The following is an 18,650-nucleotide window of genomic DNA, read 5'->3' on the forward strand; positions in this document are numbered from 1 at the left end:
TAATTCTTTAAGTTTACATGTGTTTCTGTGGATCTTAATCACTTCCATATCCACTGCATTATGGCTTTGTCGTGTTGTAGGAGGCCTTTTTAAACGGTAATTACCGTTCTTTCTTTACTTTTGAGATTATAAGACATTCAGCATGCTGCCATTTAACCCAACTTACTCAAGTTCAGTCCAATGTTCTTGAACACAACCCTGTGGTGCTCGAGTACTCAATGAACACAATCCTGTACCTCAAAATTATACGGAGCATTCTGATGTATCCATTATTATATAATATGTATATTACATATATATTACATGTATATTACACATGACTCTCCTAAAGACTGTCCACTGAACTGCAAGGCTAGTGCAGGTTCTCAAACTTTTTCCAGATGGGGGATCTACCTATTATCTGTCTGATGGGTGATAGGAATCAAGATGCTTAAATCTCTTAATGTGATGCTCCCCCATACAATTAATGAAAGTAAGATGATTTTTTGTTTAATAACTAAATAAAGACGAGAGACAGGTTACTGGGGTAAAGTCCTGGCACTTGACTCGAAAAAATCTGAGCCCAGAGAGGAGAGATTCTTTCTTTACTCATGTTAGATATACAGGCAAAATATAAGAAAATCTGTTTTATGCTATTAATGGTTACACAAGGTGAAATATTAGTTGTTTTATATTGTTAAAATATTCTTATAAAAAAACAAAACTATGCCAGTTCCACTAATTATTCACTACCCTATCAGTTTTAAATAATTGATATGCCACTACGTCTCAATACTTAGGTATTCCTACTCTGAGTTGCAATGCAGTTAAACTTCAGTCACAGAGCTTATGAGGTGATAATCCTCTGCACAAGAAATGCAGGGAGTTCACAAAAGACCACAACAAATAAACAGCTGCTTCTGTAAGAATTTGTTCCTAGACACGCAGCTACAGTAGATGACTTTGTACAATCCTTTAACATTTTTGTAGGTTAGTGTACACAGGATTTTTAGAATTTGTATTGTTTAATTTTAAAACTAATAACAATGAAAGTAATTTTAAATTTCTACTTAGAAAAACGTACCTGGTTCTAAATTTAATACAATAGACCTGGCTTATTAATATAATAATAATAATAATATACATTATCAACTACAACTTATGTACAGCTTGTGACAACTCATGTCGAACACAAATAAATTGCAATTCACATACTATTGTATTGCCATCCCCCAGAAATCAATTATTGCTTCTAGTCCCTGTGATCAATGTTGGTGTTTTAACAAATGTTTTACAAAATATTAATAACTCTAGATCACAGAGTATTTGTATATTATAACAAAAAAATACCAAAATAGTTTCAGCAAGTTTTGCATACTGTTAAAACAGTAGTCAACATTTATACAGATTTGGTATTTTCATAAATTAGTTCCACCTTGCCAAGGGCAAGTTCTCTTTGCCAGCTGGCCATGGACTTGCTTGTATCCAAGGGAAACTTTTTAAAGACCGTTAATTGAAGCAAAAACTCAGATGAGATAAAACCTAAATCATTTCCAAGATTTGTCAGTTCTGTCATGTCAAGGGTGTCTCTTATATAGTAAATGACACCTTTTACATGACGTAGTAGCTTTATATACACCGATCAGCCATAACATTATGACCACTGACAGGTGAAGTGAATAACACTGATAATCTCGTTATCATGGCGCCTGTCAGTGGGTGGGATATATTAGACAGCAAGTGAACATTTTGTCCTCAAAGTTGATGTGTTAGAAGCAGGAAAAATGGGCAAGAATAAGGATCTGAGTGACTTTGACAAGGGCCAAATTGTGATGGCTAGACGACTGGGTCAGAGCATCTCCAAAACTGCAGCTCTTGTGGGGTGTTCCCGGTCTGCAGTGGTCAGTACCTATCGGTGACAGGGTCGTGGGCGGCCAAGGCTCACTGATGCACGTGGGGAGCGAAGGCTCGCCCATGTGGTCCGATCCAACAGACGAGCTACTGTAGCTCAAATTGTTGAAAAAGTGAATGCTGGTTCTGATAGAAAGGTGTCAGAACACACAGTGCATCGCAGTTTGTTGCGTATGGGGCTGCGTAGCCGCAGACCAGTCAGGGTGCCCATGCTGACCCCTGTCCACTGCCGAAAGCGCCTACAATGGGCACGTGAGCATCAGAACTGGACCACGGAGCAATGGAAGAAGGTGGCCTGGTCTGATGAATCACGAGTTCAAGGTGTTGACTTGGCCTCCAAATTCCCCAGATCTCAATCCAATGGAGCATCTGTGGGATGTGCTGGACAAACAAGTCCAATCCATGGAGGCCCCACCTCGCAACTTACAGGACTTAAAGGATCTGCTGCTAACGTCTTGGTGCCAGATACCACAGCACACCTTCAGAGGTCTAGTGCAGTCCATGCCTCGACGGGTCAGGGCTGTTTTGGCGGCAAAAGGGGGACCTACACAATATTAGGCAGGTGGTCATAATGTTACATAACACGTAACATTCAGCTGCCCTACCCCAGTGTAAAAATAGTTTGATCAGTGTTTTTATTTGTATTATTTTTGAATATACATATTGATAATGCACAGTCTGACATCTATACAGAAGATCAGACCTATAGAATTGTTTGGATGTTGCTTGGTCAGATTAAAGACACTCAATATTGTATTATCATTGTATTGTATTGTCATTAATGTATACATTCATAATTGTACTTCATGTTTCTCTCGCACACCATTTCAGTTGAGGGTTTCCTTAACTTCAGAGAACCTGCAACCAGAATATGTTAATGTTTCTGTATTACTCTGCAGCACTATAAAATTGTATAAGGAACTTATAAGGATCCAACTTTTTGTCAGTTACACAATGTAAAAAGTCAAATATGAGCAAATTATTGCCTTAATTAAGGGTTAAATTAAGTAATTTATTGTTTAATTGGAAGATAAACCAGCAGGGTGTTGGGACCTCCAGGACCAGGGCTGACGAGTACTGTTTTATAATGTCTCTCCAGAGTATTCCTGTGCTGCTGGACACCCAGATACAGTTAGACCGTTGACCAAAATAGAATACCGTGTAATTTAAATAAACCCGGTGACCATGTTGTGTAAGCCAATCGGTTCTTGGAAGCTTTCTGTTTTATGTTGTGGGATTTATTATTAGATTACTGTATCATCTGAAGCTCCACACCTGCTCCTGAATTCATATTAATATTTGTTTATGAATTATTTGCAGAACATTTTTTTCGTAATGGTTTTGTACAGAAAGAATGTGATGCACTGTTTCGTAGTATCCTTCAAGTCCAAAAAAGTTGGCAGGGGTGTGTTTTGTGAATCTAATGACCAGGGGTAGTCAGTTATTTTGTGTCAGGGTCCAAATTTCTTGGTCAATATATAGTCAAGGTCCAGACACCAGAGGGGAGGGGGAAATCGCAAATTAAATGATTCTTTCCAACACACACTAAAAATTTTGTGCATGTAATATACCACGCTGCTTATATTTAATACATTCATTTGACAAAGTACACAAATAAAACATTTAAATGTAAATATTACTATTAAAACTGTTTCAGACCACTTAATTTTAATTTGTTAAAGCTAATCGTAGGCATATAGATAAACATAATAGAAACTTTGAAGCATTTTGTATCTTATTAGATTGAGGTCTTCACCTCTTCCCTTTGTCCCACTGTGCACTGCACAACATTATTGTTGAAAAATGAGGGCGAAGAGGAATGAGTAATTCAGGGCAGGAGGTCTGGGCGTCCCCCAGAAGATTTTCACAATTGGAGACCTGAAGTGCGCGATTCTGAGTCATTTCGAAGTCGAGAAACAGCTCCAAATCTCCATTAAATCAGCAGATTTGGATTCAAACATATCTTTGCTTCACAGCCACATATCACCAGTGAAAAATCACGTATCAACCGACATCATGCAGGCAAACAAGACGTGGTTTCTGGTGCTTGTCAATCACAGAGATCTATTTCGGTGGGTCTCTGTAATAATTGAAACTGATGAGGATGCACAATTCTCGATTTGTGCGCCTGTTACAAATATGTGTCTTCATTGGAAATCAGCTGTTTCCGCCGCTGATGTAGGAATTTCTAGGTGAATACAAGCAATGGCACCGTGCACCCCCACCCTGGTCGTGTGTGCACTTTTATATTTTGGAGGCGAGGTTGAAATATGTCCAAACGACAAACAATATGCAGTTTAGCTGTTTATGTATAGAAATCAGGAAAATAAAGCGAATACCTGTTTTTGTTTATTGTTTTTGTTTTTTGACAAGTACAAACTAACGCTCTTGCCCCAGGCCAGAATATGTACCGAGACGCCAAAAAAGAGACGCCGGGAATCTGCGAGCAATCAACTAACTATCTGGAATACGAGCTCTATATAGGACATGGCATATTAATACGTCACATCCTATTGGCTAATAACCAGGAAGGGCTGCTCCTAGGTTCCACACAATAACAAGCACTGAGTGCAACAAACCTCCATAACATTACATTAAAAAAAATATATATATATATTAATAATAAAATCATGATAATTTAAAAGCGTCTGTTGGTCCAGATTTGGCCCGCGGTCTGCCTATTGACTACCCCTGTTGTAAACTGTTCACGGAAGGTGGTGGGGGTATCGGGAAACGGATACCACATCAAAGCAGGCGATAAGTTGCGAAAGTGACATGTTTGGTCAGCAGTAGTAATTTACCCCACACTGTAGCCCCTTGTTTGACTTGTCAATAGAGGCAGCGTGCCTTGAATGGAAAAGACCTTGTTAAGGCAGCTCATTTGAAACTGTATAGGGACCGTTTTGTGTCACTCAGCTCAATGTTTTTTTTTGTTTTGTACCAGGTTGGGATATATGTTCTAACGCTTCTTTGCTACAACAATACAAAGACAAATTCTGTGTGGTGTTATAGTTCAAATAAAATAACTACCAGATGTATGGATTAAGATTAGATGTTTTTATTTGTTATTTTTATAATTAGGAACTATTACAAGTCTCACCTTGAAACATCTCTAATATTTTAATCTTGTATACATAAGACATAAGTTGTACAATAACTTACCTGAAATATAAGTCCTGTGTCTTGCTTGTTCTAATTTATGTAAGCTTATGCCTGTTGTCAGTGGCAGGAGCTCTGTACAGTTAGGTGGGAGGCTCCTTTTAACATTGACATTCGCATCACTTCTGTAAAATGCAGTGAAATCAGATTTAACTCTCTGAGTGCCTGCCTGTAAGATGGTATGTTTACAGATTTCTTTACTTGCAAAAATGTAATCGTGAAGTAAATAAATGTAAATATGAACAAGTATATACAATTAATTTAGGCCTGTATATGCTTTGACTGACAGTCCTTGTCATTCGCATACACGTGAGGATCTCACTCCTGTTCTTTAAAAAGGATTTCCCTGAGAAGCTGGCACTGGGTGAAGGGTTAAGTGTGGCCAGACTAGCAGGTTCTCAAATGACTTAGAGTTCAGAAACATAGGCATCCTTATATCCCATTTCAGAAGGGTCTCGAGTCCTGCCTGGGAGGGCTAATTTTAATACTCGTATTTATTACTAGTCGTCAAACTGTTCATGAAGTGTATCCCACCTCTGTATTTCTGTTTGGGGTTTTTCCATAACTGCTGACTTCAGTTGGCCCTTCTCCCGACATAGTGATAGCATCTGCCTCCTAGTGGTGCTTGCTTGCTGAAGGCATCCTGTTGACAAGACTAATCTTTGTCAGAGTGACACTGATGAATACTGTAAATCCTGACTGATAGGTGAAAAATTCCACAAAGGTAGCAATCATGGCATTTAAAACAAAAATGTTGCCATGTGTACAACTTTTTTCGGTTTTGTATAATTTTTTTTAAGGCAAACTTAGTGGTTAGCTGTGTCAGGAGACGCATTGTTTTTCAAGTTGAAGTCGAAGTCAAAAATGACATGTTGCATGAGATGCTTGCCTTGTTTGTAAATCATTCAAATTTGCACTTTAAAGGCACGCAAAGCACAAGACGATATGTGAGCGAGTGAGGAATCAAATCATTTTATTCGATTTTGAAAGATTGTGCATGTTTCTGTGTGTGTGTGTGTGTGTGTGAAATTCTGTGCATGTACAATTTAAGTTGGGGAAGAAATATGATAGTCCTGTCATTTTATGAATGGACTCGGGCATTCCACTAGTGTGCCAGCTGCATCAGATGATTGGAACTAATTACCAGAAATAAAATAGCCAATTACTGAACACAACTTTCCGCACACCGCTTGTCAGAGATCCTTCTCTATTTAAAATATGTTCACTTGCAGTTGTCTGGAAAGTTGATTTTCCACAAAACTTTCCTTTCAACCTTTGATTTTTGGCATTCAGAGGAGCACAGTACGAACCCTCATTAAATCTGACCCATTCTGCTGTGTTAAGTCTCTCTCAGGGCCTCAAAATGGGTGCTCAATGTAACCACTGTAGTGTCTCTAATGACCCAAAATCTCAACCTTGCCACTGCCAGGTTCCACTTAAAGCACAGCTTTTCCAAAGTCATATTTTTAACACGCTCAGTTATTTTTCATCATAAGCCTGTATGTATATAACTTACTCCACCAACATGCAGACATTTTTTATTTTTTATTCAGGAGGACACTTTAGGTCTTACAGTGAAAGCAAAGTAAAATACATTCTTCCTAGTATATCTATTTTAGTTCCCATATTTTTAGCCTGTGGCAGAACTAAATAAATGTGTATCTGTTATCCTAACCAGGACTAAAGCACTGCTCTGACAATGTAATATCTACAACTTGTGGCCTCATTGCCTTGGGGCCTATGGAGAACAGACCGTAAGATTATGAAAGGATATGAAATGTACATCCATTATCCAGTACTCACTGTATTTAAGGATTATACACTCCATCCTACATTTGCTTAGGATAATGGATCTCGAACATGTCGCAGAAAAAACATTTAGGTGCAATGCGTTTTTACTTATTAATGCTTGCTAGATAAGAGTCCAGAGGTTGTCAAGCATCTAACATCATTTGTTTTTCTGAAGTTTAATGGTTTATTAGGTCACAAACACATCTACAATAAATTCCTATGATATCGTCCGCTTCCTCGCCTCCTCTGCGGTTGTATCAATTTAAAACAAAGACGTCAATGAAGAGATGAATGGGCCTACGGGTCGCGGTTTCTCCTGGGTTCTGCTTTTCTGAAGGGTCCAACAGGGCACCAGTTCCAAACCGTTCTACAAAGCGGGCAGGCTGTGTGTGATATTAAAGTATTGCGGAACACCACAATATGAACTATACTGCCAGCATACATTTTATTTAACTGAAGACACATTGACTCATAGAAAGGAAAATATGCAATTATCAGTAATCTATGTAGTACCAAATACAGAAATCTTAAAGCATTTTGAATTATTTTCTTAATATTTGGATGGGTATTTTTAAATATGGATTGGAGATTAATTTGATCGCATGCCGGACGATATCTGTTTGGGATGCACTGTGCTTTGGGAACCCCAGTCTAACTTTCATTAGGGGTATTGCTAAGATCAGATGGATGTATTTTTTCATGTTCTTAAATTGTCTTTAGTTATACATCATACATTCTGAATGGTTTATTTGTAATTAAGATATTGTTATACAAGACTGAACATACCAGAAATAGATCGCTTCCACTTTCTGAAATTGGAGCATTAGATAAATCCCATTCAGGCAAGGGTAGTGTCCCACAAAGATACTGTACAAGAGTGCAGAGTACATCTTTCCTGTTGTTTTAAGTAGTACCTTTACGAAGGTTGGCAAAGTCAAGAGATGTGGATTTGGGAGTCAAGTGTCCTTGAATTGAAATGTTGGTGGTCTGGATGTGACTATGTTGAAAACAAGAAAAAAAATAAAGCGACCGAAAAGGAAGTGAATCCCATGAAAGTACATGACTCCTTACTTTTTTTTTTTTATCTCTTGTGCAAGCTTGGCAGCAGTGTTGACTTCGGGCAGTACCAACGTCCTCGTTCTGTATTCAGCAAGCTGGAGGGATGACAATGGCTTCATTTATAGCGAGCTAGAAGTAAAAAGCTGTGGATCTCTACTGTGTCTCATTTTTAGAATAGGGCCAAAAAAAAATGTTTTCTTGAATTCTTGAAGCAGAGCAGAAAGGGGACAGAGAGAGAGAGAGAGAGAGAGAGAGAGAGAGAGAGAGTGAGAGTGAGTGAGTGAGAGAGAGAGAGAGAGAGAGAGGGGGAGGGAGAGAGAGAGAGAGAGAGAGAGAGAGAGAGAGAAAGCTTCCACGCAGAATGATTGAGGGAGGCGGAGAGGAAACAGAGAGCTCCATCAGATGAAATGAGGTGAAAATAATTCAGGCATTAATCAACCGAGGGCGAAAGGGGGGTTTTCTTTCTCTTTTTTTTTTTTTTTTTTTTTCTTTTTTTCCTCTTTCTGCGGAAGCGAAAGGGAAGGTGTGAATGAAGAACTTAAGAGTGGAAACGAGTGAAAAACTGGCCACTATCAAATCATGTCGGAATCCAACAGCAATTCTGCCTTTACTGCTGATCAGGTCAGTTTAAATAGTTTTTTTTTTTTTTTTCTTCTTCTTCATTCTAGGTTGAAGTGCAACTACAGATATACTGCGATATATCAACATTTTTAAATTTCCACCCCTATTTTGTTTTAGTTTTTTTGTTATTCTTCTTTGTATTTGAGCACAGCTAAGAGGGGGGGAAAACTTTTCAGATTCCAAAAGGACATAGGAGAGAGGGAGAGAGAGGGAAAGGGAGAGAGAGTTTGTGCGACTATCAAAGCGGCAATTGTGTTAAGCTGCCCGGACGACGGTGCAAGGTCTTGAAAGAATTGAATTAATCAAGACGATCTATTGTCTGGACTGCCTTATTTTTCCGCGATCATTCAGGGGGTCCATGACGACTCAATAGCCCCCTTACCACGTGAGATGGGGGGTACAAGTCTTTAAAAACCAGCCCACGTGTAGCCAAACTGAAAAGTTTTTATAACTAATTGCAGTGGGAAGTTCTAGTTGTGGTGCCGGTGGTGGCAAAAGGAGTGTAATAGAATTTTTTTTTTTTCTAAGGAAGTGGGCTGGGTAACTGTGTGTGAGAGAGACACACAGTAGAGGGGAAAAAGATTAAGAAAGGGGGGTTGCCTCATATTTATGGGGTTCTTTCCTGTGTCCCTTTTACTGGCTTTGGGACTTGTCAGTTAAACAATTCCAAGGAAGATTTGTTTAAAAGAAAAATACATAGATATCCGTTATGGCACATTGTCCCCCTCGGATTTATATCGAGAGCCAAGTCCTGTCACATCCTTTCGTTTGCTTCTGTCAAAGCAGAGGGATCTTATTTTGGTAGAATATCAAACTTTTTTTCTTCACAATAAATAGTTTTAACTAAACCTGAACTTTGCAGAAGTCTGAGGAGAAAGGAAATGGGGTTGCTTGCGGTAGGTACATATTTTTAATTCCGATTTTGTATGCATTTGTGTTGTATGTGCTTGTTATTGGTTTTGAACGAGGTATTTCTGGATGTGCAGTCCTCGGTCTGTTTAAGAAACTTTGTTCACTTTTTCTGACTCATTAGGTCTGCAGAAGAGTGTTCTCGTTAAGTCAAAAATGGGCAAAGGGCTTGCCTAGTTAGATAATGAGGCTTTTTTTTAATTAAACTTTGTGGTTAGGTCATTGAAAGCAGAGGGCAGTCGATGCATTGTTACGACTTTTTTGGGAGGGATGTGACACTTATTTCTATGTGAACAAAGTTACCAATTGACCGCTTTTTAGGTGTTGTCAAAGATGGTCTTGTTAACAATGTACAACAGCACTCTGTATGGAATTTGCTTACGAGTTTTGTCATCCAGGTTAGTGAGACTTTATTGGGTTTTGTCTGAATGTTGGAAGGAATGGAGCAATAATCCGTCTTTGAAGATAGACATGGATTTATTTTAATTTACCCCATTGGTTATCCAACCCTCAGCAGTAATCTTTTTATTAATTTATATTATTAATATGATGTGGCTCTTATTTGTTGCTATTATTTTGTATTCAGCGGCTTTTTCCCATCTCTGGTTTGAACATAATTACCTCCCTTCATGGAAACAAACTGATTAATTTCTTGGCAAGCTTGACTACAAATATCAAATGTACATACTAGTTCTCTTCACTCATTTATTAATAGGTCAAGTAAAATAACAATTAAATCCTTTGAACTGGATAAATGAAAATAATTACAAAGATTGGTGCCAGTCAGAACATATTCAAACCGTATGAACAATTTTAAGCACTTTTCCACACAATTGCTATATTGTTGTTATGGACTTGCTTCATAAGTGTCCACAGTCCCAGACAGGTCAGGATAAAGTATGTGTAAATAACCACACTGACCTGATTGTTTTTATGATGGCGTGATGAAGAAAAGGATTCCAGACTGACTTACGGGATTGCATTCACATACACAACTACGTCAGTCCCTAGAAACAGGTGCACCTGACATTGAACCACTTCAGGATTAATTTCTGTGTGGTGCATTTGGGTGCTGTAGCCACTGTATCCCAAATTTGATCTCTCTTTCTTTACATTTTTACCAGTACAACTGTGAAATGAGTATTACATGTGGTTCTTGTAAAACTCAGTATTGAGGACTTACACTAGAACATATAAAGTTTATACAGGTTTTGTTTTTTATAACGACATTCATATATTTTTTATTTTACAGCAAATATAGGACTTGCTCTGTTCAATAGACCAACTCCTCAGTAAGATAAAGCACTAGTGTCTGATGTTGTGTCTAAACTTTTGGCACGCATGGATAGTAATTGGAATAATAAGAGCCAAACCTTTACTTCAGAAGCAGTGGTAATTGCACAGTATGCACCTCTTACAGAAGATGACATCCTCCGATTGTAGAAATGGAATTAATTAGTTTTATCTTGCATTATCACTTAATTTGTACCGCTTTTTAGCTAAGCGTCATGTTCATCTAATGTTTAGGTTAGAAGTGTGGATGGGATGACCTGCTTTTAAAGGTTTTTGATTGTTCTACAAACATTAATTTTCTATTATGGGTGACGTTTACAAGAATGGCAATTCACTGTTGTACAGAACGTACTCGTGTGACATCATGTTGTAGTACAAAAGCAAGTCGGTAACTATGAGAAATGTGAATTTGTACCTTATTCTCACAATCAACATTTTAGTCTTTACAGTTAATAAAATAATGTTGGTTTATAGTTACTTCATAGTACAGAGTAAAACTGAGACTACTACTACTCTGATTTCCAAAGTATATAAAAACAAATCAGAATATTGCATGCTTGCAATGGAGAAACGTTGTCTGCATTCTTGAGGCCAAGGGTTATTCTTTTAGAATATCAATAAGGTTGTTTACTTTACATCCACACAAAGTAATGTAAAAATAAAAAATATATTTTGAGGGGTATATATGTATGTATGTATGTATGTATGTATGTATGTATGTATATGTGTGCGTGTGTATGTATGTATATATATATATATATATATATATGTATATATTTATATACATTTGTAAAATATTTTTACTGCCAGTTGAAACAAATGAATCATTATGTTGTCTAAATGCATATATATTGAGCACTAATATTGCACTACTATCTTAAATGTACTTATTTAGTTTAAGCTTTAACAAAATAAACAATATATTCAAATATCAATGGGTTTAGTTGGCATGTAGGTGTAATTGTTTCAAACATGATACAGCAATAGTAAAATGCACTAGATCAGAAATAATTACATTATACATGCGCCATAGTGTTTTCTGTGCTATCATTCGGAAACAGCAGTATAAACGTCTTAATCTGAATTGGGAACCACAAAGGCAATCTCAATGTTAAATGATTTAAGCAAATAAAATATAATTAAATGAAATGCAGAGTGAAACTGTCTCAACAACACCAACAATCAGAAATGCAACATATTTGTTGTAAAATAAGTATTCCACATTCTTATGTTCCAGAATTTATACTCCGGGATGTAAATGTAGTGAATGAAACATCAACTTCTGCTTTCGTTCAGTCAGATATTTTCCTGGGAACGTTTTCAGGACATCATCGGTAGGAATGTCTCGGGGAAATTGATTGAGTTCAGTTTTACAGGCACATTTATTTCAGTAAGTATTTTCAGTCTTCCTCTGCGATATGATGTACAATATGAGCCCTTTGCAATAGGCTGTGAGTATATGAACAGAAATAAACACTCTTTTATGGATGACCGTGTTACTGTAATTTTAGAGGTGCATTATATTACAATGCTGTGGCACATTATCAGCTCTGTTGACATTCTTCAAACAAATAGTGCTTTTACAGAAAAGAGTGCTGACTGTCCAGCAGCCATTGAAGAATGATGGAAGCTGTTGACTTCAATGTGTAATAACCAAAGTGCAGAAAAAAAAGGTTTTTCACTTTTAGCAGTTCCTGAAAAAATCTGAAGTACAGGGCTTTTTGTATTCCAAATATAGTGTCAGATTTTAGACATTTTTCTTTAAACTCATTTCAAAAGTCATATCGTTCTGTACTGCTGTAATTAAAAAGATGCAAAAGTTTATATGCAAGCTTTTTACATTACCATTCAGTTACTGTTCTGCTAAGTACTACACAACATAGGTGTATGATTTGGGATTTTTAGGACCCAAACCCCTATTTTTTTGTTTTTGATGTCTTAGTTCATTTTATGTTTTTTGGATGGGAGGTGTATTGAATAAATGTATATAGAGTGGGAAATGTGCTCCCATATATTCATGAAGCTGAGCTAATTGCTTTGAGATGGATTCAATTGTATTACATCTCTGTGATGGTGGTTCAGTTTCATCCAAGATTCATTCATTATGGGTCAATGGGATTCAATAATTATGGGTCAATAAGATTAGGATTCTTTTATGAGGCTTTGTGAAGCCCAGGTAAGCCAATCTGTTTTTCATCTGAACTTTATGTAAATGGGCATTTCTAGGGGTAAAGGATATGGGTGCAGTACTGAAACATATGGGTGCTGTGGGGCATTCATCTGCTTCAGAAAGTGCTGTTGGGTTTGTTGGCACAGGGCATTAGCTGTGTGACTCATTGCCAGTGGTTACATTACTTTTACATATTGTGCTAGCATGTTGAAAATACTCTTGCATCTTTCCATTGCCTGTTAGGAGTTGACCAACCTCATCGGTGGTATCATTTGCTCAGTTATACTATAGGTTATACATAACCAAAACAAAATCATAAAAATCAGCCTCTTACCATAGAAGATGTATTTTTGTATACAGAGGTGTGTGCAGATACTCCTTTTGGCGGATGTTATTATTTTGGACTCCCTACTGTTTTAAAGGTGGCTTTTGATTAACACCAGCCTAAATTCTCACTTGCAGCACTGTTAGAAGGCTTTTGTTTATCGGCATTCAGTAGGCCATTGGAGAGCATGTCTGTTTTTCGTGTAAAACGAAGCAATAAACAGCATGGAAATTCTGGTTAATATCTTCTCCAAGGTCATGTCCTTTCATTCTCAGATGATGCAAAGTTGTCTTCACAGGACCAGCTATTTATATGTATAGTGCAGATAAAACTTCATTCTCCACATATCAGGACCACCACCATGGATAATAAAATCACTTTACCGACTTTACGAGGAATTTAGCATTTTATGGACTGACACTTTTAATAGTATTGTGTAGTTACATTTCTTTTAACCATTGTATGCAACCTTACCCTGGAGGCCCCAGAGAGCTGTAAATGGAGCCACTGGTGGCAGTTTTATAACTAAAGTCAATTTTAACACACCAATTAGGCTTAGCAATTAATGTCCCCTGCTATAGAAGCAGCATGTCATAATACAGGCGCACAAAGGGAATGCTAATCCTCGATGACTTTATAGATGATGCCAGTTATGATGCCGTGGCACATATAAGGGAGAGAACGTTTAATATTCTAATCTGTATTATTCTATAATAAAACGCTTAACACGTGTATGTATTTCTGTGTATATATAATATCACCATCAGCCATTATTGATCCACTGCCAAGGCCTCCCCAAGATGTTTACACTTTTTCTACGCAATGATGTCACATAGGCTACTGTTTGTTCTTGCATCCTTTTATTCATTTTCCCATCTCTTCTTGTTATTTCAAGTATACATCTTTTCATGTAGTTTTTCATTTTTGTATTTAGAGGGCATGTTTCATAGCCATAAGTGAGCACTGCTAGTGTGCATTGTGTAGTATGTGTATGGGTCGATATAGGCTGATGAAGATGATATATAACATTATTCGTCTTTATAAATTTTAGTAAAATATACAGTCTCTTTAGGGAATTTTTAAACTGATGGATTAATCTTGGGTGCAGTAATTGATGTTTGATACTTGCATTGAGCTCCATGGAGGAAGGTTTACTTTGCACAGGGTGATCTGAAGGATGCTATGCAGTTAACTGGAGGCTTATTGGCATCCAATAGAAAATGGAAGGATTAAATAGTAATATGAAAATGTTTGATGCCAGAAACCAGTGTTATTCTAATGATGCAGTGCCTGCAGGACAGGGAGTGCAGTTTATTTGTTTACTTATTTATCCCCCCCAATACAACTTTTATTGGTTGTTATCTACTGATTGAGTTGTGCTTGGAGTTAAATTGGAATATATTGGGTCTAGGCTGAAAGATAATGTGATGCCTGTAAACTTACTGCAGTGTGCCAATCGCATTGAAATGATGCTTGTAAGATACCCATCATTTATGTTTGTGGAGCATTTTAAACATGTTTCTCACCTAAATTTATAGATTTAGTCAGAATCATTTTCAATGGAATTTTAAAACGAGGAACAACAGTTGTATGTTACATGTATTGGTTACTTGTTTAATATATGGAGGATTCTCTGATGCTGATTTTATATTATGATGTTGTAGTATCATCTGTTTTGTCCTTATTTTGCTTTATTGTAATAATAAACCTCCTGGTTTTCCAGTGCTGTCATATCCTGACATTAACCAACTTTGAAGATTTTCTTTCACTCAAATCATAGCTCACATTTTCGGTTCCATGGAATGGCCAACATTTCTAGAAATGTCAAAAAGATTGCATGCTGCTTGTATTTTTTGAAAGTTGCCCTCCAGCTTTTGATGTAAGCTGAAGTAGGTCAAATTAAGTAAGGTCTAAACTCTTAGTATTTCACTTGGTGTTACTCTGCTTTAAATGATAACACTATGTTACATGCATTTGGCAACTTGTTTGGCTTGTTTTAATCATATTATTTTGTGTCATTTTCTTTACCAACATATATGGAAATATGAGGATGGATACATAAACCGATTTAATCAAAACCTCTATTTTATTTTGTGCACTACCTAATTGTATAATAAATTGAAATGTAAGGAATAGCTTTTAAGACTAACATACAGAATATATTTATGTTAGTATTTAAATATAACAATAAAAAATATAATAAAATCCACAGGACATGAAAGGATAAAATATAAATTAATTAATTGTATTAAATATAGTCATTATTCTTTAATTCATGGTCTGTTTGTATTGTCATTTCAGTGTTATGCCATAGAACTGTCGATCAGTTTTACATCTGTAAAAAAACTATACCGAAAACAATCTGTAAATAAATATTTGAACATTTCCCCACAAGTACTTTTTTAGTCATGAAAACAAATATCAATAAACGCACACATTAGCTGTTCCAAGCAAGGCCGCAGAGTACTCTAATATAAAACCCTACTCTATTGTGTATTGGCTGCCTCATTACTGGGCATGGGCAGCCATGAGACGAGACTAGTCCCAAACACAAAAAGATCTCTATTAGATCTTGGCACACTGGCGCTGTACTAATTGTTATAATGTGCAATCTATTATATATTAATTATAATCAAGCCCAGCTTGCTACTTTGTGTTTGTGTTTGAAAAGATAGGGAAGTGGTGTTGAAGGGGCACGAGTTGTTGAACAGATTGCATTGCCTCCGAGTTCTGCGGGCGAATCTCTCTGCGTCACACGGCGCCCTGCCCTGCTCAGTGCTAATTGAATGTTCTGGTTAAACGAACAGCATGGTTGGTTCTAGGCCCGGAAAGATGCGCAAATCCAAAATGACAGTTACGTTTATTCATTTCTTTATTGATGTTTTTTACAGTGTGGATCAGAACAGTTGCCGAAGTTTGACAGATGTGTCTGTATGCAGATTTCCCAGATGTATTGATAGCTCTTCAAAATGCAACATTATAATAGTTTTTTGATTTCAAATTTGCCTCTCCATTAGAAGTTTGTGTCATTCATCTACTTGGATCTACCAACACTGATTTGATTATTTAGATACTAAATCCTAATCTCAATACCAAATGAATGCCTTGGAGCTGTTGAAACTATCCTCATTCTACTAATAAATTGTCTCCATGATGAGTATTGTGAGGTTGTTATACACAGATTAATTTTCATTGCATTTACAAATGTATTTAAAGGTAATCATAATCCCTATGCATTCTGCATGATAACATTGATTGCTCCCCAAAATACAGCCTGATTTATGTTAAACAACTTTATTTATGACTACATGAACTGAATTATTTATAAAAACATGTCAGTGTGTATACTGTGCTTTTGGTAGTGTAAATCGGGAGTAGTTGGACCACCCGCAGTCAAATCTACCCTAGTCCTTCAGCCCTGACCTTTACCCTTCACCAATCAATGAAAGAGGCAGGACAGTCTTCTGTTTTGTGAATGTGTTTGTGAAATTGTGAGGTTAAATCTGGATAGACAAGGGTAGACATTAAGCAAACTGGTGAATCAATGGATAATATGGAAAATGCACAGGTAAGTTAGAGCATGAAACTGCAAAGATATTGATTTGTTTTACTTAGTTGATCAATTATATATGGATGCTTCTTGACCTGTATTTAGTAAAAAAATAAATAAATAAATAAATCGCCTGATCTAAACAACAGAACTTTAAATAATCATCATAAAGGTCATAGAATTACACGCATAGTCATAAGGATTTTGTAAGTTGCCTGCTAATAAATAAATAACATTCATGGTCATCATTATTATTATTATTATTATTATTATAAAAATACTGTATAGTTATATACAGCATAGTTATATGTGTTAAGTTGAGAGCAGGCTATATTTTGAGGTGAGGCTTGTGCCAAAACAATTAATAAATCAGGGTTTGTCATTGACGTGTGTGCATCTGTCACACAGTTTCAGATTTCAGAGGGGTTTTGAATATGGATAAGCAAGAAAAATGTATCGAATATCGAATGTATCGAATTTATTTACGTACTTACTAATTTACTTATTCTTGATTTAATTAAATGTCATAATATACTCTTACGTTCAAAAGGACAGATGGACAGTGTTACATTTGGAGAGATCTGATTGGTCAGTTGGATGCTGAAATGCAGATATTGTCCTTCATATTGTAGTGACTGGTGTTCGCTTGAGTTATGTGCTCAGTCCTCCGGAGCTGCTCCCAGCTGGGTGTCAGCTCTGATGGGTGTTGGGTGGCCCGAAGGAGCCAGCAAACACATTCTTTCATAGGATACATCTTAAACCTGCCAGGCTGAGAGTGAATACCTACTTCCCAGTAGCCCAGAGGGCATGGGTGGTGTTGAACTCTCCACATTCAAGATGTTTCTATCAAACCTGCTAGCAGCTATTGCACACAAAAAAAAACACGTCCAAACATGACAGGTTGTCCTATAAGGCAGCTCGGAAAGTTTGGCAGAGATTGTATGTGCCTCTCTGAATGTAGATTGTAGAATGTAGAGAGTAGATTCCTAAATCTGCACACCATAGTATTATTCATGTGCTGATTGGCTGTACAAAGGAGAGCTATGAATTTTTGATTAAAACAGTGAAATAACACATTATTATGCAATGTTAATATCTCTGTACTACAGTACATGTTAGAATTATGATTTTATTAATGTTATAATTATTTGCCATTCTGGAATGTTTTTCACCCTGGGTATTGGTTATATTTATTTCAAAATATTCACCACACAGGAAAGAAAATGTAGATCCAAAAAACAGCTTACTTTCTTGACAAATATATATCTGTTCAAGCAGCTGCCATTTCCATATGAGCACAAGTGTGAAACACCCATGCTCTGCTCACACTTGTGCAGCTGTGCAGATGGAGAGATGGCTGGAGCTGCTTCACTGTTCGTGGGGTGATTTGGGACCCACTGCATTGAATTGGTTTAATTATTTTTCATGGATACTGATTGAAAAAGAAAACTGAGAACAAGACTAGAGCAATCACTGCATCTTACATGACTGAAACAATTTTATAATTCAAGTAATGCAAAATACAGGGCCCTACTAAAGAGACACAAATTAATATTAAGAATAATAATAAAAAAGAAAAACCCACAACAGTCCTTAGATAATTTGCCATTAAACCCTATTTCATTTTTATTATTGAAGGTGGCTGTCTTTGATAGTGAAACTGTCCTGTTTCTCTGAATATTACTTTTGTTTACCTGAGGTAAAATGTCTAATTTAATTAACATCAGGCTTTCTTAAAACCTTGGTACCATTTCAGTTCACAATTTGAAAATGAATTATTCATGTTTTTTGTTTTCATTATCAGGGTATTGCATTCTACTATGTGCCCTCATAGTTACTTGAAATATTTTGAATATTTAATAAATAAGTAAATAATGCATAAT

The 18,650-nt window shown here is 36.6% G+C and overlaps 1 protein-coding gene across 4 annotated transcripts in view; it reads left to right on the forward strand.

The window, feature by feature from the left end:
• The window catches only part of slc6a9 (solute carrier family 6 member 9), a 74,840-nt gene that overhangs the window by 38,499 nt on the left and 17,691 nt on the right, over window positions 1-18,650 (forward strand). The window contains exon 1 of one of the 4 annotated variants that reach the window (XM_066691800.1): window positions 8,216-8,520. The exons of 2 other annotated variants lie outside the window; for them this stretch is intronic. In XM_066691800.1, coding sequence (XP_066547897.1) covers window positions 8,479-8,520 — 42 coding nt within the window. In that variant the 5' untranslated portion in view covers window positions 8,216-8,478. Of the gene's footprint in view, window positions 1-8,215; window positions 8,521-9,127; window positions 9,417-18,650 lie in introns of those variants that run through there. One more of the 4 variants, XM_066691803.1, reaches the window with a different exon arrangement.

The sequence above is a fragment of the Amia ocellicauda genome, chromosome 19 (genome assembly GCF_036373705.1).
Source record: "Amia ocellicauda isolate fAmiCal2 chromosome 19, fAmiCal2.hap1, whole genome shotgun sequence".
Taxonomy (NCBI): domain Eukaryota; kingdom Metazoa; phylum Chordata; class Actinopteri; order Amiiformes; family Amiidae; genus Amia; species Amia ocellicauda.